Consider the following 23541-nt stretch of genomic DNA (forward strand, 5'->3'; position numbering starts at 1 on the left):
TCCCTCTCACCTTCCCCTTTGCTTTAATCGCTTTCCCCTCTTGCATACCTTCCTCTATCCCTCCATCTCTTTCCCTCCGTTCTCTTTCCACCTTCCTCTTATTCCCACCTTGGACCTCCCTTTTTGTCCTCACCACCTTCTTCTCGACCCTTCTCTGAACCTCCACTGTAGCAGCCGCCCTCCCTGGGTCTGTGCATTGCTTTGTGGCGCTGTGCCTCAGTGACCCCCTCATCTCACTTTCTCCCGACTCCCCCTCCCGGCTCAGCGCCTGGGGGACTGGCCCTGGGAAAGGAAGGATGGTTCCCGAGGTAAGGGTCCTCTCCTCCTTGCTGGGACTCGCGCTGCTCTGGTTCCCCTTGGACTCCCACGCACGAGCCCGTAAGTAACGGGTGGGTGTGCTGGATGGCAGAAGAGGGATGGGAGACCCGGGATGCGCGGGAAAGTGCCAGGACTTGGGACCCCAGACTGTTCTGACAGCCATCCAGGGAGCACCTGTACCGGGAGGGTAGAGACTTCTCTGCGGACCAGTATGGGCTCATGAGTCTGGGAGACTGGGGGGAACTTGGCAAGACTCAGAGCCAAGGGGGCTGCAGCCATGGACCCGAGGAAGAGGGAACTGAGAGCAGTGGGAGAGTGGGCAGGGCGCTGTGCTTTTTGTGGGGGAGGGGCTATGCTTATTCCTAGTAGAGAGTCTGGTATGTTTGGCTGCAAGGGTGTGATGAAGACGAAGAGGCTATTGCATTTAAAGAGAGCCAGTGGAAAGAAAGAAGAGCTAACTAGGAGAACTTTCCCATTGCTTTTCTCTTTTGATGCTCACAACACTCCCATGAGGTGGGTATTATCATTTGCATTTTACAGATGAGAAAACTTAGGCTGAGAGAAGAAATGCGCTCACGTTTACAGAGGTAGTGAGCTATCCAAAGTCAGGACTCTCCAGTTCCAAATCCTATGCCTTTTCCCCCTGTGTCCCACAGCATGTGGAAGGAACCCTGATTTGGAGTTGTGAGACACTGGGAGGTAGCAGGGCACAGTGAGCTAGACCAGGGTCTTCACTATCCCAGATCTGTTGAATACCAGCTGGTAGGAGGGAGGCATGGAGGGCATGTCTCGGAGCCTCAGTTTGCTAATCTATAAAATGGGAGTGAAAAATCCTAGGACTGTTCTGAGGATTAAATTCAAGAAAACATGGAAAGCAACCAGCACCAGCAACTAGCTGGTCCATGGTAGGTTCTTGAAAAACATGTTCCCTAATTCATGCTTTTCCACTTAGATACAGCGTAACTGCAAACAGTTTATATAATCTCTCTGAACCTCAGTTTCCTCACTGTTTCCACAATAGGCTGGTGGACCTCCTCCCCATCTTCTGCCAATCTCTTGCAACGCTGTGAGGGTGGAAAACAAAACCAAAGATTCTCTTAAAAAGAAGGAAGGAGCTTAGTTCAAACCCTGACATACCCAATAAAGAAACCGAGACCCAGGGCAGTGGTCTGCTCCAGGTTACACAGGGCGGAGCCTAGGATGAAACCCCAGTTTCCCAGCCTAGAGCTCTTTTCTGTCCACAGCTCAGCTCCCCCATCTCTGCCTTCTTTTGCACATGACTTTCTGGAGCCGGCAGTGCTGGATTTTGTTTCATTCTTGTCTCTGATCATGAGGGCAGGCTGCATGTCTGGTCGTCTCTGGGCTGCCAGCAGCATGAGACTCATAGAAGTCCTTAGTAACAAGTCCTGAAAAGAGCCCAGGGTTGGTTCAAGTCCTGGCTCTGCCTCTTAGTAGCTGTGTGACTTTTCGTAAGTGACAACTTCTCTGAGCCTCAATTTCTGCATCTGTCTAAGACCCATACTCACCTGGAACCCGAACACTTCATGGGAGGATTAAAGGAGGTGACTGTGTTAAGTGCCCAGCACAATGCCTACTACTCAATCAACGTCTCCTCCCCCTCCTGGAGCCCTGGAGGTTTCCTCCTAGTACCTTCCTGTTGTTTCTTAAAAGCGACTTAGCACAGGATGCCCTCCATGCCTGCTTCCCTTCCACTTGGCACATGGCTCTTAACCCCCAAGGCTTTTCTCCAAATTTCGTTGCCCTGGTTGTGTCTTAGAAAGATGTCCTAGAATCAGATCTTTCTGCAGATTGCTCATGTCCTACCCACACCTCTCCTTCTTGCCTCCCACAGTTTGTCAGCCCTCTACAGCCTTGCTTAGGTCACACCTCTTCCAGCAAACTCTCCCTGCCACCTGATGCACTCTGATCTCCCCTCCTCTGTGCCTCCACTGGCCTTCGGGCCATGTTTCTCACTAGGTGCTGCCAGCATTCCATCTCCCCTAGTCTGGAGCCTAGTTCCGACGTGCAAGAAAAACCTCAGAGCCGAACTGTTGAGTTAATGTGAGGTGGACCGGTAGTCAGAGGGGTGTAAGATTCTGGGATGTCAAAGCCAGAAGAACGTTTGAAAATCTTCTACCCCTCGATGTACCAATCCTTATAGTTAAACTGAAGCCCAGAAAGGGGGAGTGACTTGCCCAAAGTCACACAGCAAATTTATTAAAGCAAAGAACAGAGATCTGGATCCTAGTCTCCGATTTGTCACTTACTGGTTGTGTGAATTAGGACAAATCACTTTCCTTCTCTGAGCCTCATTCTGTGTAGTGCTAACAACCTATGAATCTAGAAACAATCCTATAGTCATTTGCCGAGGTCTTATTTGAAGTTCTCCTGTGAAGACCCTCGTCTTAGTTTAGTAAGTTCAGTTAGTAAGATCTCGGGCCTGTTATAGATATGAAGTCTCCTGGTGGCATCTTAGGTGCTTTCAGAAGTGATACCGACAGATGGAAATTCTCAAGCCCGTGTGGTGTCTGACTCCTGAGGTGGCCCAGTCCTGCAGAAAGCCTAGGTCCTGTGAACATGCGTGGCAGCTTGCTCCTTATTTAAAGCACAAGGGTATTCAAACAAAGGTTATTCTATCCTTGGCTCTATTTCCAGCCACAGATTGAGCCTTTATCCTAGCCCAAACTGAATCTCAACTCCAGCCACAGGCTGAGGCCTAATCCTCAAACACTACCATAGATCAAACCCCTATTCCATTCCCAGCTAGAGCCCTTAGCCAGGGTGGGATCCCTGACCTGGTCACTGACCAGTACTGTTGCCAGTCCCAGGCTGAGCCGCATGCGTACATGATGTCAGTCGCTTTGGGCACCCATCCCTCCCTTCTGTCTGTGGAACAAGAACCTGCCTAGTACCTTGACTCCCTTTCCAGTGCTCTTTCTCCTATGTCAGCTCCTCTTCTTTGTGCTCTTTCCTTACTAATTGTGCCCTCCACACCCCCCTTTCAGGTGTCCAGCACACTTCTGCTTTCTCATCTCTCCCTCCAGCCAATCCTGATTTCAGGGGAGAGTTATCAGGTAAAAACATCGGCTGCTCTATTCTATCTCCAAGGGTTATATATACTATGGGAATCAAAGTTTTTGTTCCCAGGTGACAAAACCCCAGACCCCATAGGCAGAGATGGGGCGGGAAGGGAGCTCCTATGGTATGATATGGTACAGAGGGCAAACTTGGAATTAGAAGGTCAGGGCTCCAGCCCTGGCTCTGCCACCAATTCCAACTGTGACCTGGGGCAAGTTGCCTTTCTCTGCCCCTGAGATTTCCCCAGCTGTAAAGTGAGATGGTTGGAGTCAAATAGATAATCATTGAGGACCATTCCAGCTTTAACATCCCATGAATCTAAGACTCTAAGACCCAAAGATGCTGTTGCCTTGGTTCTGAGTCTGCTCTGACCTTTGGAAAAGGGAGTTGGGAGAGTATGGGTCTGCAGCCTGGTACTCCTGCCCTGCCAGGGAGGGGTGGATAGATAGACTGATTCTCAGACACCAAGAGAAAGTGCCTAGAGGGCCTGGCACAGTGAGTACAGAGGGCTGACATCTGGCTCCAGTCAGGCCCCTCTCTGGGTCTGTCTAGGAGGTTCTGCACCTCCTCTCTCCCACCAGTAGAGGTCTCTGTCTCACTCACTGGCTTGCAGGCTGCGGAGCCGAGCAGGGCAGCAGCTGTGCAGTTGCTCCAGCTGTTGCACCTGTTCCAGGACTGGCCTCTCAAGTTCCCCCAGCCGCTGGCCACGGTGCCAGGCTCTGGGAGAGGGACCTTGAATCCCTTGGACTCCCAAAGAAGAGGACTGGCATGAGAGCAGTGCTGCTGGGAGGTGCAATGCCGAGATCATTGCAGGCATCCCCCTGCCTCTGGGCAGGATCCCATCCCAGAGAAGCCTGTTCCACACTCTTCTGTTGCAGTCAGGATTCTTCCTTGTGTCTCAGCTAAATCCTTTTGTTTGCAATTTAAAGCCATTTCTTCTGATCCTGTCTCTTAGGGTATGGGTTTTCCTATAATCAGCCTCCACCTACCCAGATCTGAAGACTGGCATTGGAGTTCATGCTGGCAAAAATCAATGACCTTAGACAAGTCCCAATCCCTTTCTGGGACTCAGTGTCCACATCTGTAAAATCGGGGATTGGACATCATCTCTCAATCCCTAACTTTCTAAGATTCTGTAAATCTATAAATGTATATGTCCAAGGCAGAATGGAATGTAAATAGGGTCTTCTATGCCCCCTGACATTTGCCAGGCAACAGAGCTGCCTTTCCTGGTTTGATGACTCTCCTTTGAGGTCCTTCTATGCTCCTGAACATCTGCCATGTGCCAGATACGAATTCAGCTTCAGGGAAGTGAGGGCCCTTTCCCTAGGTTGCACAGCTCAGCCACTGAGGAGCGAGGTTTTTACTTCTGATTCCCTTAGGAGACCTCCCCCATCGAGTGTCAGTGACCAGAGCAGAGCTTATGTCTCAGAGGGGAGCAAGTTTGTTTGTGTGAAAAGGAAGCTATACATAAATAAAGTATGGCTGATTGGGCACGAGGGAAAAGATGTGAACGTTCTCACATTCCCTCACAGGCTGGCTCTCTCTAAGGTTTTTCCTGAGTTCTCTCAGGCTGGGGACAGGCCAGCCACAATTCCAGCCCCAGCTCCACCTGGTGCCATTTTCATGGTCTTATCCAGCCTCTCCTGCAGCCCAGAAGTTTCTTTCTTGTCGTTTCTGTCGCTTTTTGGAAGAATTCCCAGCCACACTACCCACTCCTGACTACTATAAGAGACCTTTATCGTAGCATGAGGGTTTCAAGGCAGAACGTGCATTGACCTTGGATGGGGCAGTTTGGGAATTTTGACTTACACGTAAAGATCATGGAATCGCTCAGCTGCATACCTCCCCAGGCTCCTGGCCTTTTTGTACATGGTGTTTGGTTTGGTGGGTAATTTGGGAGTTCAGATGATGGGAGACGGAAAGGGGAGGTCAAAGGCTAATTCCCGTTAGGTGGCAAGATCAAAGTGCCTTAAGGGATTTGGCTCTCATGTCACATCATGAATTTCCCTTTTTGTTAAAGCAAGAGGTTTCCAGGATTAAGGACCAGCAAGCACCTCCTCTTCCAGAACCTCCCTCAACTCCATTCTTTCATCATGCATTCATTTATCAAGTGCCAACTATGTAGCCTCTGCACAGAACACGGGAGATACAAAAATGAATGAGATCTGGTCCTTGCTCTCAAGAAACTCAGTTTAGTAAGGAAGAGGAATCCATTCAATAAGTATTTCTAATCTAGTATGATGAAAATTGTGACAGAGGGCTGAACTCAGTTCTGTGGGACCCCACAGGAAGGACTGGCCAGTGGCCCGGAAGGTTTGGGTGGCTTCACGGGGTGACATCTAAACAGACTTTGGAAGAATGAGGAGTTGGTCAAACGTTGGAGATGGGGGATCACATTCCAGGTGGAAGAAACAGCGTGTGTAAAGGCACAGAAGCCTGAAGGAGTGTGGGTGGGGGCTGGATGGGGGGAGTGAGAAATTTAGCAAGAGGAGGTGAGGCTTAAAAAAGGGCCACCACCGAGAGTTCTGCTGGAAAAGCAAGTGGAAGCCTGCTCGTGACAGGCTGGGGTGACGTGATAACGTTTTGACAGATACCAGAGTCTGTCTGATAAATGTTGCTACCCTGAATTCAGATTAGGTCAACCCGTCTCTACCTTGTTAACTCCTTCAAGGTCCAGGTCAGGCACCTTCTCAGGGAAGTCTTCCCTCAAGCCCCCATGCTTCCACTATTTTAGAACTTGTCAACTGTATATATCATATCTATCTGTCTTCTTCATTAGGCTGTAAGCTCCTTGAGGGTGGGGAGGGTGTACGAGGCCCATAGACTTGATATACAAAATGCTCAATCAGTGAATGAATAGCAGGAACTACTGTTACTATTACTAATGATAATAATACATCAAAACTAATGACAATAACATTTACTGCCTGTTGTGCTAAGAACCCCACATTCACCTGGTTATTCAGGCCTGAAACCTCAATCCCATCCTTGACTGCCCTTTCACCCTCTCCACCCACATCCAGTCTGTCTGAAAGCCTACCTACTATACCTACTTAGTGTTCCTCAGATCTGTACTTTTGCCAATCAGCACTGCTCCTGCCTTGGTCCAGGCCAGCATTATCTCAAAACAGACGACTGTAACAGCCTCTCCCTGGTCTCTCTGCCTCCAGTCTTGCTCTCCAATCCATTCTCCATTCCTGCAGCCGCAGTGTTGATTCTAAAATGAAAATGTGACCATGGGCACACCCCAGTTTAAGGCCTTTCTGTGGCTTTCCTTTGCCCTTGGGGATCTCAAGGTCCTTCATGAGCCTCTGCCTCTTTCTCCAGCCTGATCTCTGGCCTCTCATCCCTGCCTTCCCATTTTCTCCTCCAGCCTTTCTGACCACTTTCATGGCCGTATCCCAGCCCAGATCTGTGTAGGTAGAGGTGGTGTTGAGGGAGTCTGGCTTGTGAGTGGAGCTAGGAGAGTGCAGGGAACCACAGGAAGCAAGGTTGGTGAGGTTGAGACCTGGGAGATTTGACCTTAATGGCAGGCACCATGATGTTCATGCCCTAATAGAATTCTGGGAGTAGAAGGAATACCATGAGAAATGGACTGTTAGGGAAGTTTGGGGTCAGCACCCAGGTCTGCTTTTTGTCTGTTTTTAACCTACCATTTAATTGAGCATCTAATATGTGGCAGGCATTAGGCATATTACACATATTATTTGACTTAATTCTGCAATAACCCCCAAAGATTATTACTAATCTCATTGAACAGATATGGAAACTGAGGCCTGGAATGTTTAAATAGCTTGTCTAAATGCAGGCTGCAGATAAAAGCCAAATCCAGTTTGAACCCCAGCCTATTGGACTCTGAAGTCAGAGTTTGGGAACTACATACACACTGGGTAAGGGGTTTTGAGGAGTGTGAGACCTGTCCCACTTTAATTCTTCTTTGTCTCTCTAAAGCCTGGAACAGGGCCAATCGTCCTCCACAAACAAAAACTTCCTCCACTAATGTCTTTTTCCTGGGTTAGACATCACTGGCGGGGCACGTTAACTCCGAAAGTCCCCCGAGGGAAGACGCAGTTGGCCCCTCAGTTGGAGAAAGAGATGATGGGTGGGATGAGATATGGTGGCAAGGTGGAGAGAAGAAGCAGGGCAGGCCTCAGGCCAGGGCTGGAGTGGGAAGGCCACAGAGGACCAACAGAGAGTGGATGGGAAGGGAGGGCATATGAGAAACAGACTTTGCCTCCTTCTCCATGTCATCAGGATCGGCTGCCTGAACCTCATCCTAGCCCCCCTTGGAGCCCCTGAGAGCTTAGGTGTATGGGACCATCAACATAACCGAAATCATGGAAGCTTGAAATGATCGAATCTTAGAAGCAGAACGTCCTACAACTCTAGAAGCTTTGTGTTCTAATGAAATGCAGAATCTTAGAAACCTAGAACCTTGGAATCTTAGAATTTTGAAATCATGGATTCAGAAACTATCTGTACAGTAAACCCGTGAAGATCCAAGTTCACCCCCACCCCTTATTTTGCAGATGGGAAACTGAGGCTCAGAGAAGGAAAGAAAGAGTCTTCCTCAACATCACACAGTGATTTAGTGGCATAAGGAGCTAGATCCCCTTCTACCAGCCACGTGCAAGGATGGGGCAAGGGCCAGGACTGTGGGGACGGAGGCAGCCTGAGGTCTTGGCAGTTCTTCCTCCTGCCTGGTTTTGGCGTGGCCTTGGGCACTCACCTCCCTAGAAGAAGAGGGAGCTCTGGGCAGTGCTTCTCACCTTGGAGGGCGTGGTGGGCCTGGGACTCCTGGGGTTGGGGGACGGCTTGCCAGGCCTCCACATTCTTAGCTGCTGCCAGGTCCGTCCCAGGCCAGGGCTGAGACATTCTCTCTGTCTTCATGCTCTGAGCCGGCGGGGAGGGGGAGGGGTTGCCAGCTGGCACAGGGGCCGGGCTACAGGGCCGCCCCAGAGAAGGTGGGACAGGTTTTCTTCAGCAGCAAGCCTAAGACGTAAGGCCACAGCGGTGTTGCAATCGCTCCCTTCTCTGGTGGGGGAGGGACTGAGGAAGAAAGACATTATTCAATCCTCGGAGCATTGGGCTGGCTCTGCCGAGCACCCCAGCTGGGTCTGTGTCCTGCCCTCTCTGCCAGCAGCGGCTGAGAGATAAACACAGCTCATTTGATACGGGCCAGCCGGGGCCTTGCTGGGAACGGGATCTGCTGTCTGATCCCCCCTCTAACCATGCGGGGCTGGAGAGTGGGTGGGGAGCAAACCAAGCCTTGGCCGTCCCAGTGGCCACTGAAGCACAGACTCTGAGGGCATCACGACCGTGGCCTCAAATCCTTGTTTTGGGGAGGCCCAAGAGGCAGAGCAGAAGCAGTGCAGGGACCCAGGGAGGCTGGTCTCAGCTTCTCACAAAGGAAACTTTCTAAAGGTTCGCAGTGGCCCTTAGCTCCTGCCCTCCGCTCCAGGCCATCCCCAGCACAGAGAGCGGACTCTGGCCTCGCGGGTGAGCTGCCCTTGCTACTGTACTGCTTTCGATGCCCTGTGATTCTGTGAGTTTAAACATCTAAGAGAATGATTCAGAAAGTGTGAGACTCTAGAAAGTGTGCAGGAGGAGGCATGAAAGGCAATCTCTAGATTCTAGACCAATAGGGGACCCAGAGAAAAAAATAGTGAATGGGGGATGGTGGCCCGGGGGACCGAGAGAATAAACCTCTAGGCCCTGAGTTTGAGCAAAAAGCCATGGCAGGTGAGGTGAACTAAAGGGATCTCCGCTTGGGAACCTGGGGTCCTGGGTTCAAATCAATAGGTGGGTGGCCTCAGGCAAGTCACTCAGTCTTTGTGATCCTCAGTTTTCTCATCTAGTTTTCTTATAATCATGGTAACGATCCCAATGACCCTGCAAAACTGACTTTATCCTCTTGAATCTTGAACAGATGATAACGTCCATCTTGCAGGGTCATTGTTACCATAATTATCATAATAATAGCATTCAACTAAGTGTCAGGAATGGGGCTAAGTAAGCACTTTCCAAGCATTATTCAATTTAATTCTCAAAACATTGATGTTAATAAGATAATGAAGTAATTTATGTAAATAGAATATCATCAACAAATGTTGGTTCCTTTCTCCAAATTTCAATCTCATTTAATTCAACACGTCTTTATGGATACTTAGCTTGTGCTGGGCCTCCCAGTTTCTCCCTGAAAGAGCTTAGATTATTCTTTGGATAATGGAGAGGCTTTTGTAGGAGTGATAGCCTCCCTTCTGGGTTGTAAAAATCTTCAGGTACCTGTGTGGAGGAGGGCTGGCAAGGATAGGGCCAGAGGCAGAGGAACACAGCAAGGGGGCCTCAACGCCTGACCTGGAGCCCTGACCTGGGGCTAGGTGCTGAGCTGGTGAGAGGTGAGGACGTGAGTGTTCTAGACAGAGCTCGAAAGACTGGGCAATTGATGGGCTGTGGGAGGAGAGAAGGGGTGGAGGTCTCAAGAAAGAAGGATTGCAGGAGAGCTATCTGACCCACATAAGGAAATAAACTCTTCTAGTCATTCTTAGAAGCATTCATCTACATATTGACGACTGATGCGCAGATTACAAAAGTAATCGGGTGATGTGCAGTCACAGTACCAATGACTATTTTTAAGGATATTTAAAAGTCAGTTTCCTAACAACCTTTCACTAGGCAGCACTTTGTTTTCCCAATTCAGGCACTTTCCATCAGAGCTCAATGAGATATAGGGACACGGTAGAGTATGAAAGCAAGAAAGCTGCTGTCGGTGGCTTTATTCGAAAGATAGGTCACATGGCCCAGAGAAGGGGTGTGTGTGTGTGTGTGTGTTCGCGCGCGTGTGTAGGCAGGGGAGCAGCAGAGGGCAAGGGAGGGGAGGGTGCAGAGACGTAGTAAATAAATAAGCAAAACGGGACAAAGGAAAAGGAAGCAAGTGTGATTATGAGGGCAGAAGGAGCACTGCCTTGCGAGTCAGGAGACTTTGGCTGTCATCCCTGCTTGATGACTGACTTACTGTGTGTTTTTCGAGGTGTAGTTTGGCCTCTCTGGGCCTCAGATCATTCATCTAATTATAATAACTAACATTTACACCACAATTTAAATCTGTAAAGCATGTTCACTGCTTAATCCCCTAACCACGCTGTGAGAGAAGTGTTAAGGTTCAGAGAGGGACAGTGACATGCCTAAAGTCACACAGCAAGTGTGTGGTCAAGCTGATATTCAAACTCAGACATTCTGGCCCTCTGACTAGGAGAGCACGTCCTGTGGATTCTCCTTCACTTGAGTGGTCCAGATGACATCCTTCCTAGAGCCAGAAAGAAGGAGGGATGAGGCAGGGACTTCAGGCTGGAGCCTCCTGGGACTGATAAAGCACTGGTTGGTTTGCCAGGCCCAGACATGTTCTGCCTCTTTCACGGGAAGAGGTATTCCCCCGGCGAGAGCTGGCACCCCTACCTGGAGCCCCAGGGCCTGATGTACTGCCTGCGCTGTACTTGCTCCGAGGTAGGTTCCTCTGGCCACCTGTGACAGGTATGTCTGGGAGACCTCCAGTGCAGGCACCCTGGAGGGAGGGAGGACAGCCTGACTCTGAGGGTCAGGGGCACTCTGGAACTGGGCCCCCTAGAATCGTGCTCTGTCAGCAGCAACTGAGGGACTTGGGGCCACACCACTTCACTACTGGGTATCTAATACATAGGCATAGATGCCTACTGTGCGCCTCCCAGAGATAAATCACACAGTGGGTCAGTAGCTGGGCTGGGATGAGGACCCAGGCCTCCCATCTCTCATCCAGCCTTCTTTCCTGCTGGTGCCAGCCTCCCTGTGCCCATGCAGCAGAAGACAGCCTTCCTGACCTGACCTCCTAATCCTTCCTTTCCTCGGGCTATCTCCTCCAGCCACCTCTCTTGCCACCCTGCCTTAGGATGCGTTCTCCCAACACCACTGGTCCAAGTATTTATTCTTTGCAGCTTCACCCAAATGCCACCTCCACCAGGAGCCTTACTTGATCCCTCAGCTGGAAGTATTTTCTTCTGGGAGGCCACATAAGTTTCTCTGTCCCTTTCTCCTGATCACTGTTGGCCAAGTAAAATGGTTGTCTGTGTCTGTTAGTTACTGCCTCGCCTAGATGGAGCCCTGGGAGCAGGTCTTCCTAGGCATTCACTCATGCCCATTTCGGGGTCCTGCAGAAGGCTATACCAACTGGGGCAGAGACCAGATCTTCTGTTAACCTCTGACTCCCCCCAGTCCACCCCAACCCAGCACCCTCCACAGGCCCTTGTACAGTCAACTGGGTGGAATAAACGAGACCCCCATGTGGTCCAGAATCCCCAGGCCAGGTATGGGGTTAGAGGATGGCAAAGGAGGGAGTGATTTAGAACAGGGGTCCCCAACCCACGGTACCGGTCCGCGGCCTGTTAGGAACTGGGCCGCACAGCAGGAGGTGAGCAGTGGGGAGTGAAGCCTCATCTGCGGCGATGCTCCCCATTGCTCACGTTACCGCCTGAACCATCCCCCCATTGCTCGCATTACCACCTGAATTACTATTCCCGCCCCCCACCCTGCCCCGTCCGTCCATAGAAAAATTGTCTTCCACAGAACCGGTCCCTGGCACCAAAAAAGTTGGGGACCGCTGATTTAGGAGGCTTGAACCCCCTCGGCCCTGGCTCAGCTGCCCAGTCTCATTGGTGTGAAGTCTGCAGCTCTCTCTGTCCAGGGGAGGTGCTGAGGGGAGGGAGTACCTAGCTCCCAGCTGGAGCCAGCCCCTTAGCTCCTCTCTTTCCCTGCACAGCCAAGGCTGTGAGAGCCTCCCTTGTTAAAACAATCCTCAGGGTGGGAGCAGAGAAGAGCTTCTGAGGAAACACTGGGACATGGAGGCAGGGTGGGCCAGCCCCTCTCCTGACTCTGACCACTGGGGTCTCACTCCTCCTGGGGTCTTTCCCTCTGACTCCCCACTGCTTCTGCCATGCTGGCCCCTGGTCGAACCTGATGCCAGTGGGAGCACAACCCCCCATCCCTGCTTCCCCTTGGTTTTCCTTAGCACATCTGAGGCCAATCAGCTTTTTCAGAAAGAACTTTGTGAAATATAGCCAAAAAACAGGAAGGAAACCATAACAGAAAATTCCAGACATATCATGCGGTCCAGTTGACAAAGTCCAAGTTTTGTGATCCAGTGGAGCTAATTCATTTCTCCCTCCCCAGAGTTCACACATACACAGTTTCCTCACCCCAAGGGGATGCAGCCGGCATCCCCCCAATACGCCCTGAATCCCTTCCTTCTCTCCATCATCACTGCTCCCCCCTAATCTAAGCCACCTTCCTCTCTCACCGAGGCTGCTATGTGAGCATCCCATGAGGTCTCCCTGTACCCCTTTCTAATCTGTCCTCCGCACAGCAGCTAGAAGGATCTTTTCTGAACAAAAAACTAATCACGTCATTCAAAAATCTCTTAAAACCCTCCAATAACCTCTCGTTGCACCTAAAGTAAAATTCAAATTGCCTGCTGTGGGCGCTACGTGATATGACTCTGCCTTATTCTCCAACCTCATTTCCTACCTGCACCAACACTTCAACTCATTCTGACTTGTTCCTCCACCCGGAATGTTCTTCCCCCAGATCTTCCCAGGAATGGTTCCTTCTCAACTTGCAGTTTATAACATAAAGTTGCCTCCTTATGAGGCTTTCTCTATGGCTGTTTCTAAAATAGTCTAACCTTGTTAACGCAATCACATTACCCTGTTTTATTCCTGTTATAAATTTAACATCTGACATGACCTTGTTCCTACTGATTTATTTTTTATAGTCTGTCCCCCCCCCTGCTAGGGGGGAGCTCCGTGAGAGCACAGCTCTTGTCTCTCGCTCACTGCTATGCCCCTAGTGCTCAGAAGAGGATGTGGCGTCCAGCTGTCATGCAGTAAACATTGAGTGAAGGAGTGAGCTCCCGCCCCCTCCACCAGAGGCACTTTCATGGAAGGTGCACAGACCCTGCACAGTACTCACCTGTGTGTGTCTTAGGCAAATTGACCTCTCAGAGGCTCTTTTCTCATTTTGAAATGGTGGAAAATAAATAGTATCTACCTCTAGGGCTGTTGAGACGATGAAGTGAGAGAATGCATTTCTATATAACATAATGCCCATACCTAGTAGCCACTCCATAAATGGTAGTTATGACTTTCCTGAGAGGCACCCCTTGGCTGCAAGGCCTCCTGCCTTGCCCCTGCCCTTTCGCATCCCCAGCCTGTCTCTGCCTTACTTCCTGCTGCATGTCGCTCACCATCTCCACCCCTTGGTTCCTTCAACGCCAGAATCAAGAGAGAGATTCTAACTCTTCAGACAACACAGTTCCTCATACTCTACCCTGGTTTCTCACCTGAGGGGCTCCGTTCACCCTCTGGACATTCATCAAACACCCCTGTGTGCCAGGCCTCTAGAAGGCCCCTTCTGGAGCTCAGACCAATCCTGTGGACTCTAGGATGTCCCTTAGCACTGAGGAATCCTTGTCATCACTTCTGGCCATCTGGGGAAGCAGTGACCCCAGAGAGACTAAGGCCTGCTCCAGGGTTCTCCATGGGGCAGGAGGCTGCCTTGGGAGAAGTGTTTCGGGGGCACTCAGCTGGGGCTGGAAACACACTTGCCAACTCCAAAGTTTAAACAAAGCTGGCTCCATCTGACTAAGGAAGAGACCATCTCTCCTTCCCCTCTTGGCTCTCATTCATTCACTCATTCGTTCATTCGAACTTCAGCAGGCACTTGTTTGGAGCAAGGCCCTTGCCCAAAATTCAGAGATGAATAGAGTGAAGCTTGGCCCTTGTCCTTGGGAATTCGCGGCTGAACAGAAGAGACAGATGTAATGGTTTGTTACAACACAGGGCAACGCCCTTACAGCAGAGGGAGAGGAAAGTGTGGGACGTCTGTGACAGGCTGACAAACTGCCTGGGAACATCTCCAGTGGTGGCCTCTCCCTCCAGTTCTTCTGTTTCTGCTCATCTCTGTGAATGCTTCTCTGCCCCTTCTCTCTCGTTTGCTGTATTTGAAAAAGTCCAAGATTTCAGGCCCTTCCTCTGGTACCAATCCCAAGGCTTTGTGTGGGATCAACCACACCTCCCAGAGATTTAGAGAGCAGATCACAAAGCCCTGAGTCTTCTCCACATCCTGTTTCTAGCTGTGTCCCCATCCCTGTCACCTCCCTTTCTGTGTCACACTCCTCTCTTAGCCCTGAGGCTCAGGTCCAGAGGTAAAAGAACAAAGCCCTGGAGTTAAAAAAGCACAGTCAAGATCAATGTTAGAATAACCCAGTCTTTTACTTGTATTTCTCAAATACCACAAAGGGACACAAAAGATCTGTGTAAATCCAGGCACACGGTGCCCTCCTCCGTGCGAGGGAGGGACACGGATGGGCGAGCCACACAAATGAGGAGGGGAAGGGGAGAGACTGGACACACAGAGTTTATCACTTTTACCCCATTGCAGGCTTAAAACGAGTACAGTGCCCTGCAGTTGGGAGGGGGTTTGGGGAGAGGACGGTGGGAGACAGTGGCTCCTTGGAACCAGGACTGACCCCTGTGTCCCCTTCAGAGTGCCCATGTGAGCTGTTACCGCCTCCACTGCCCGCCTGTCCACTGCCCCCAGCCTGTGACCGAGCCACAGCAGTGCTGTCCCCGGTGTGTGGGTAAGTAGCTGCGCTCCTGCCCTTGTGCCAGCCTCCCGCTTGCCCACTAACCCTTGACCCACTCCTGACACAGGCCTCCAGCTTAAGGAGACCCCTGGAATGAGAGGGGCAGTCTGCAGACACCAGAAGTGTTAAGACACCAAGGTGCTCAGGGGAAGACATCCTCCATGGATCCCCAAGGAGGGCTGGGGTAGCCACAAACTTCTCGTACATAAGTAGCTGTGTTTGGCAGGAAGACCGAGAGAATGTGGAAAATAGCTGAAGGAAAATGGGCATATGCTTGGCCTGTTGACGACACACATGGTCTCCTATCGCTCTTGGGCTGGCCAGAGCCTGAGTGAGTGGACGTGCCTTGTGTAAGTGCAAGTGAGTGAGCTGGGGCTGGGAGGCCCTGCAGGGTCACCCCAGGATCAGCCCAGGATTACCACCAGGGGCTGGGACTGGCCGAAGGAGTTGGAGTACATGTGCTCTGAGATTCCTCCCAGGGCTGGGGTTTAGGGATGCTGTGTGCCATGATGCTAAATGTCCATGATTTTAAGAATCTGCTGGGAGCCTCTGAGACTCGGATTCTAGGAAGCAGAGGTAAGAGAGAGGAGAGGAGAGGTGGTCTGAGAAGAAACTGGCAGAACCAAGTGGCAAATGAGGGGCAGCCAGTGGGGAGGCCAACTCGGAAGGCAGGGACACGTTGAGAGGCGCGTCCACGCTTAGTAGCATTAAGGTGATGCATAGAGCTGATTCACTTTGTTGTACAGCAGGAACTAACACAGCATTGTAAAGCAATTATATTTCAATAAAGATGTTAAAAGAAAAAAGTTCAGTGGGGTGAGAAAAAGAAAAAGAAGATGATGAAGGGAGGGAGGCTCCAGACTGTAGCCTCAGCTCCAGACTCTGGAATCATGGCTCTCCTGGGGAGCTGGGGACGTGTATGGAGGATGTATGTAGAGGGGCTCCTTTTCCAAGTGGGACCCCAGTAGGGATCTGACCATGACTCCAGCTTGGGTCATAGTTTCCTGATTCTGGATTCCCTAGGGGAGCAGAGGCTTTGTGCTTCATCCCGCCTAGTGAGGGGGCATCACGCCTCCTCCCCGGCTGAGGCTGACCCGGGGACTCCTGACCACGCCTTGCGGACTGTGCCTTGGCCCAGACCCCTTCTTCGTCACAGGCTCCTCCCTCCCTCTCTCTTTCCCAGCCTTGCCCCTTTCCCTGCCTGGTCTGCGTGTTCTTCAGCTCCTAAGACTCAGCTCAGCCATCAGCCCCTTCAGGAAGCCTTCCCTGACCACCCTCCTCGGCTGAGTTAGGGGCGCCTCCTCTGTGCTGCCACAACTTCTGTGCTTCCATCGCCCTAGCCCATACCACACCAGTGTCACTGCCTGGGGCCTGTCTCTACCCAGTGAGACTGTCAGTTTCCTGATGGGAGGGGCCGGGTCTTATTCACACTCCATTCCCATTGTGTAGCATGGCGCCTGGTGCAGAGAAAGTGCTTAGTAAATATGTCTTGAAAGAATGAGCAGGTTCCCCCTGGACAGGAGGCTTACCCCTCTACCAGCAGGGTGAGGGCTGGCTAATTGGCAGGTGACAGGGAGGGGGCTCTGGTGGCCAGGGAATGGCAGGAGCTGACGCCAAGCTTACACAAGCGCAGTCCATATTATACCAGCTGACTCCACTAGGATGAAACTCCATATGGGACCTTGTCTTGTTCACTGCTGTATCCCCGGCACCTAGAACAGTGCCTGGCACTAGGAGGTGCTCCATGGATGCTTATCGAATGTTGAATGAACTCACACAGGTCCCCACCGAGTGGGGCTCAGTGTACCTGAAGCATCTGGCCTTGCCTTCTTGCTCCGATCAGCGCCAGCTCTGAAACTGAGGGGCTCAAAGGCTATGGGAGGGAGTGACATAGTCAGACATAGGTGTCCCGGGGACCTCCTTGTTCACTGATAGGAGGTCTGGCTGGGAAGGCTGAGGCCAGAGCTTGGTTTAACTGATAGCAAGGGATAGGATACAAACATTTCAGAAAAGTGCCCAAGTTAGTTCTGGCAAAACTCTTCAACCGTTTTCTCCTTCCTCCTTCCCCTTCCCACCTGCAGAACCTCACACCCCCTCTGGGCTCCGGGCCCCGCCAAGGTCCTGCCAGCACAACGGGACCACGTACCAACATGGAGAGATCTTCAGTGCCCACGAGCTGCTCCCTTCCCGCCTGCCCAACCAGTGTGTCCTCTGCAGCTGTACCGTAAGACCTGCTACTTCCCTTTAGCACAGGCCAGTGGTCTGGGCCTGCAGAGCACAGTGGTGTGGACTGGGGGAGTAAGGGGAATTGTTCCTCCTGGTCAGAGGACAGTGAAAGTGAATGGGCTCAGGGGGAAGGGAACATCTGGGACTTGGAATGTCCTGCCTTTCTCTGGGCTTTCGCACCCTCCTGAGCTGCCTGGTCACCTTGCACTGACATTTGCCATTACTGTGTCCCCCAGTAGACTTTGCACTCCTTGAGGGGAGGGGATATGTTCAACTCATTTCTATATCCTCCACTACGCCCAGCTCAGGGCCTGGCACACAGATGTCTGTAATGATTGTTGAATGAGTGAGTGAGTGAATGAGTGAATGAGTAAATGATCAGTTGTCAATCCTGGGGCACAGAGACAGAGCCAGACTGCGTGCAGTAAATGCAACTTAACCTGAAGCTGCTTAAACTCCCCTGCTGTGGTCGGAGTTGGGCCTAGGGACAGGCAGGGCTGAACCAGCAGTGTTATCAGGGGACAGAAACTGAAGCCAAGCAGGGCCTGAGCTGGAAAGTATTCCCCTCCTCCTCAGGCTGGGTTCTGGGCCTGGCCCTGCTCTATGTTTGCAGGTGGCCTTTGGCATGTCACCCTCATCCTTGGGCTTAGCGCATCTGTGCTTTGGTGGGAGAAACTCCTGCCCTCCTGATTTCCCTACTACCTGACCATCGAACTTCTCTGGGCCTCAGTTCCTCTGAGTGTGTAAGGGAGTCTGACCAGGTGATCTCCAAGGTCCTCTCCATTTAAGATAATAATCTGATTCAGTGGTGATGAGAGGATGAGAGACCGAGACCCATGTTTCAGCTCCAGCTCTGCCATGGTTCCCTGTGTGACCTTGAGAGAGTCACCTCTCTCAGGCCTGCCTCCCATCTTTTCAGTGAGAGGATCTCACCCCTCCAAGAATCTGAATTTTAAGGTATCTGTGCTGCAGAGCAAACAACTTACTAATAACAAGAGTGACCACTTAGAAATCAACTGAGAGAATCGTTATTTTTGCAGGGCCTGGGCCTCTTGCAGTGAGCTAGTACACTGTGCCTACTAGGAAATGCCTTATGTTTATATACAGCATCCCAGTGGCCCTATGAGGGGGGTATCACTATTCATAGTTTTTAGATAAGAAAACTGAGGCTCAGAGCAGTTAAGCGATTTGCCTAAGGTCACACAGCTAGTTAAGTGGCAGACTCAGAATTCAGACCCAGGGCCATATAATTCCAAACCCACATTCCTTTACCTGCACTGTGTGGCTTCCTGTGAAGGGATGACCACCTAGATTAGCAGGGGCTGTGGGAAGAGACAGAACTGATGGTGGTGGGGTGGTAAGAAGCTTTCTTGGGACCCCCTTGTCTCCTCTCCCTGGATACTTGGGTCTCCCCTTCTTTCTTCTGATCCCTGTTTATATGCGAGTGGTTTGAAGGATAAGAATCCTTACTTCTGAGACTCACTGGAAAAGGAATAGGGAAAGGACTCAAGGTAATATCACTTCCTCCCAGGTACACATTGTGCCTCGCAGTTTAACAAGGGTTTTCATAACCATTCCCTCATTTGATTTCACAACCCAGACGGGAGTGCCCCCATTTCACAGAGGAGGAAACTGAGGCCCAGAGAAGAGAAGTGACTCACCTAAGGTCATCTGGCCTCTGACTCCCAGAAGGCCCTTTCTCCTGCAGTCTTGCCTTTGCAGGCTGCATCCTGAAGTTTGGGAAACCTCGAGTTTCAGTAAGAGCAAGATGAGCCCAAGTAGTCATGCACTCATCCCCTCCTTTATGCTGGGCTCCCTGTTCTAGGCCAGGGGAGAAGGACACTGATAGCAGTAGGAAAAGCCTGAAGACTGGGTTCTAGTCCATTCTGCCCAGCTGTGTCTCTGACTTCAGAAGGTCCAGGCCCCTCCGCAGTCCCTCCCCATCTGTAGGATGGGAGAATCTCACCTCATTGGGTTGCTGTGAAAGCCTAGGGAGAGACTGGGTACAAAAACACTTTAGAAGCTGAAGGGTAACTGTTACCTCAGGGCCTGGGTAAGAGTGGGAGGGGTACAGGGACCCCGCCTCTGAGATGGCTGGGCTGTGCCCAGGACACTCTACTGCTCCCTCCCTCCCCACCTCAGAGGGGACCCCAAGGCCATTTGCTCCCCCCCCAACCCCCGGGCAGGGGCTCTCCCAGCCCCAAGGCTGGTCCTCAACAGAGCTCATCTCCCAGCTCCTGTTTGCTCTGTCTGTCAGGAGGGCCAGATCTACTGCGGCCTCATGACCTGCCCAGAACCGGGCTGCCCTGCCCCCCTCCTGCTGCCCGCCTCCTGCTGCCAGGCCTGCAAAGGTGAGTCTGTCCCTAGATCTGGCAGTGCCCGCCCATCCCACCGCAGGGACCTAGCCATGGACTGTTAGGGGGGAATCTCAGGGGACACCAAGCATGTAGCAAACCATTCTTTCCTCAGGGTGGTGGCTTAGCTGCAGCCTCTAGAAAGCTAAGCCTGTGTCAGAGGCTGATGTGCATTATTTTTTATTGCAGTCTCAGGGAGCAGGAAGGAGGGGAAGGGAAAGTGAAGCAGGGAGGGAGGGAAAAACAACACAGGAATGTGTAGGGGAGCTGGCCTTTGCTTGATATCAAGTGTGACCTATTGCTCTAAGTGACCTCCTGCTCCTCAGAAAAGTCTGGAGGTGATAGAGGAGGAGGTGGAATTTGCCCACCAGCCACCAACTCTCACTGGTCAAAGATTCACCCCAAGGCGGGGTGATTCCCTCACACTCCCCGGTTGTGCTAGGCTGTCCTGGGAGCAGGAGGTGGGAGTGGGGCAGGGTAAGATGTGGGGGCAGAGACATGGAGGAGGTGTGGCACGAGGGCACCCGCTGGCAGGGTGAGTCTGAGGGAAGTTGGCTGGAGCCCATGTGAAGGGGGTATTGCTGCAGTGCCTGCAGTGAGGGGACAAAATCCCTGCAATCAAATGAGGCCAAGAGGATCAGAAGAGGCACAAGAGAGGGGTCTGTACAGGCAGTGACCATGTCTCTTCCTGTTTTCCTCATGACAGAGCTGGGCACAGGCCTGGGCTCACTGGAGCTCAGGGCACCTGTCTCAAGCAGAATCCAGGTAGCATCTCTGTATAGCACAGAGAGAGGCAACACACTGACGAGTGCAGGGCAAGCAGCTTGGGCAGAATGAAGTGCACAGATGGCCGGACTGTCCCCTGTGGGCAGGACTTGAGGAGGGGAGTGCCACGCTATAGAACGTTTCCCCAGATGTTGGCACTGTGGAAGGGCACCGGGCCAGGAGCCAGGTGATCCCAGTTTCGTCCTGGTTCTTCCAGCTAATTCCTGCAGATTCCTTCCCCTCTCTGGGCCTCAGCTGTGCTGTGTGTGCACTGAGAAATTGGCCTTGGTGATTTCTAATGTACAGGCTGATTCCAACGTTCTGGATCTTTGAACCCAGAATGCTCAGTGGTAGACACTCTGTATGTGAGGCAGGGGTGAAGGGGAGAGAATCCCACTCAGGGATCTAGGAAGCTGCAGGACTCCAGAGGGTTTTGTGTGCTGGTGCCCCAGGATGTAGGGGATGGAGGAGTCCTAGGCTGTTCCAGCTAGAGGGCAACCACGGGAGGGTATGGTGTAGACCAAGTCTGGTGACTTCATGCGTGGCTGGACAGAGAGGCTGCCCAGCGGACTGCAGCTAAGCAGGCTGGGATTCAGAGCCCTCGGGCCATCTGTGACGACACTGAACAAGATGCTCTGGCCCAGCCAGGTGGTTCAGTCTTAAGTGACCAAGAAGCCAGTGTGGGGAAACTGAGGCAGTGGCCCAGTTGTAGGGACTTCATCAACCTAAGGGTGAGGCGACGCTGTAATGAGAAGTAGGAATAAGGCCCCACTGGGGCAAAGGGACCTACTGGTGTGGGGGGTTGCAGAAGTGGCAACAGGCCTTGGAGGGGCAGAGCCTAGAGGTGGTGGCCTGCAGGGCTCTGGCCCCAAGGCTGAGGAAGCAGAGGCTGACCCGACTCCCTTTGGGTTTTCAGATGGGTCAAGTGAGAAGTCAGCTGAAGAGGATGCCACGCAGTCACACCGTGGGGTGGTGAGTGCACAGCTTTAGGGAAAGGGTGGGGAGAGGAGGGGAGGGCGCTGGTATCCAGGGCCTAGGTCTCCTTGCTCTGGAGCAGGCAATACCAGTTGTTGCCCTCGTTTCTCATTTGTCCCCTGGGTCAGCTCCATTAGCCGCCACCAGGTTCCAGGCCCTCTCCTTAGACTTCCATCCTGGCTCCCACCGTGGGCTGGTGAGTCAGAAGGGGTCTGGGATAAAACACCACACAGGGCAGAAGCAGGCCCCAAGCTTCCCAATTTCCTTCCTGGAAAATTCTGACGCTGTTCCATCCAGAGCCTGTGTCTGTCCTTATTCAGGCCGCCTCTGGGCAGCATGTCCCCCAGGGGAGTGGCCTCCGACTTGGGCCAGCCTTCCCCATCTAGCTCCTGAGGTACCAGTTCTTTGTCTGGGGCTACCTCACTGTTGCTGGCTCCATCTTGACCCCTCTCGATCTTGGTCTAGAGTTAAGACTGCCCAGCGCTCTCTGGTCAGAGAGGAAAGAGGTGGGAGAATGGGCCCGCACACTGACTCACGTCCCTGTCTGCACCTGTGCTATGTCTATGATGTGAAGAGCTCCACCTGCTCTTTCATCCTGGGTCACCTGGACCCTGGGGGACTCGAAGGGGGGGTTCCCCTTCCCAGAGACTCCCCAGGGGTCTGAACGAATGCGCTCTCCCTTCTCCCCTGCCAGCTCACCCCCACTTCCCAGGCTGGGCTTTGTCTAGCGGGTGCTGGGCCACGGGACCTGACCATGTCATCCCCCTTCCTCCCCATCCTCTCCCCAGGAGGCAGCTAAGTGAAACCCACCAGACTTAGTTCCAGGCCCTGAGCAGCTACTTACTGACTTGCTGGATGCCGTGGCCGAGTCACCAATTAGGGGGCTGGGCTCTTCAATTCCTTTCTGCCTCTATTCTACTTGACAAGCATTTCCTGGGTGCCTCCTGTGTGCCTCGGCCTGTGCTGGGGCCTGGGACACAGTTTCCACTCTAGGAGCTCTTGTGGGCTCAGTCCAGCCATCAGAGGACTGACTCAGAGACTGTACAGTCAGAAAGGGGCTGCAGAAGAAGGCATGTGAGTGACTCAGTGTCAGTGACGGGGTGGTAAGCTCTGCCCTTTGCCCCCAGCCCACTTGCTCCTCTCCCATGGCCTGGAGCTCCCAACCCCCAATCTCTGGACTGGGGAGCCCCTGCCCTGTTAGGCTGCCTTCACACACACACCCTTTGTTCTCACTGCCAGCTCTCCCAAGACCTGATCTGGAGGGGTGGAGTCTTGGGATGTTGGATTCCAGGGACTCAGGAAAGGAGGCTCCCAAGACCCATCATCTCTGGACAAGGCCTGCTCTCAGCCCTCCTGCCTGTGGGATTCCAGGGCCTGGTGGGATCTTCAGAGGCCCATCCCCTGTCCCATCACCTAAATATTCTTGGACAAAGAAGAATTTCCTGACTCTCATCCTCACTACATTCTCACCTCCCATTTCTTACATATTAAGTTCTCCAGGTCCCTGATCACTTACGTCTCCCAGATCAAGACCACAGCACCCTTGCCCATCTCAGCCCCAAGGCTCTGGCTCTGCCAGCCTGAGAAGGGCTCAGTGGAGGCTGGATTTCCAAACCACTATCCTCTGAGAGTTTTCAAAGGCCTGGGAACATCTTCGACCCCATCCAGATCTTCTTTCCACCCAGAGCCTATGCCCTGTCTTCCCTGGGCCATCAGGCTCAGTCACTAGAGCCATTCTCAGGCCTCTCACCGCAGCCTCTGTCTGGCTGCTCCTGCACTGGCAGTGGCCTGTCGGTGATCTGCATCCTTCCTGCCCTTTGCAGAGACATTCCCAGGATCCGTGTTCAGGGGACGGTGGGAGAAAGAGAGACCTGAGCACCCCAAGCCCCACTGGCCCCAGCTCCCCCCTGGGCTTCCTCCCTCGCCACTTCCGACCGAAGGAGGCAGGCAGCACGACAGTCAAGATTGTTTTGAAGGAGAAACATAAGAAAGGTGGGAACTGGAGCCTCTGCCGACCCCTGAGGTGGGAAAGGGGGGTCCTGACTGCTCCCACTTCCCATCCCTGCACCTCCACTGAGTGGTTCCCCAATCTCAACTTGGCCATGAGCTTGTAGACCCCTAGAACATCGGGTCTAAACCCCCATTTGACAG

The 23541-nt window shown here is 52.4% G+C and overlaps 1 protein-coding gene across 2 annotated transcripts in view; it reads left to right on the top strand.

Moving 5' to 3' along the window:
* Positions 1-117: 117 nt before the first annotated feature.
* Positions 118-23541, top strand: part of CHRDL2 (chordin like 2) — a 31294-nt gene continuing 7870 nt past the window's right edge. Inside the window, exons 1-7 of one of the 2 annotated variants that reach the window (XM_024761991.1) lie at positions 118-378; positions 10790-10902; positions 14971-15064; positions 17152-17294; positions 19554-19647; positions 21332-21387; positions 23214-23382. In XM_024761991.1, the coding sequence (XP_024617759.1) occupies positions 297-378; positions 10790-10902; positions 14971-15064; positions 17152-17294; positions 19554-19647; positions 21332-21387; positions 23214-23382 (751 nt within the window). In that variant the 5' untranslated portion in view covers positions 118-296. The remainder of the gene's footprint in view (positions 379-10789; positions 10903-14970; positions 15065-17151; positions 17295-19553; positions 19648-21331; positions 21388-23213; positions 23383-23541) is intronic. The other variant, XM_024761990.1, reaches the window with a different exon arrangement.

Source organism: Neophocaena asiaeorientalis, unplaced genomic scaffold (assembly GCF_003031525.2).
Source record: "Neophocaena asiaeorientalis asiaeorientalis breed wild unplaced genomic scaffold, Neophocaena_asiaeorientalis_V1.1 scaffold263, whole genome shotgun sequence".
NCBI lineage: Eukaryota > Metazoa > Chordata > Mammalia > Artiodactyla > Phocoenidae > Neophocaena > Neophocaena asiaeorientalis.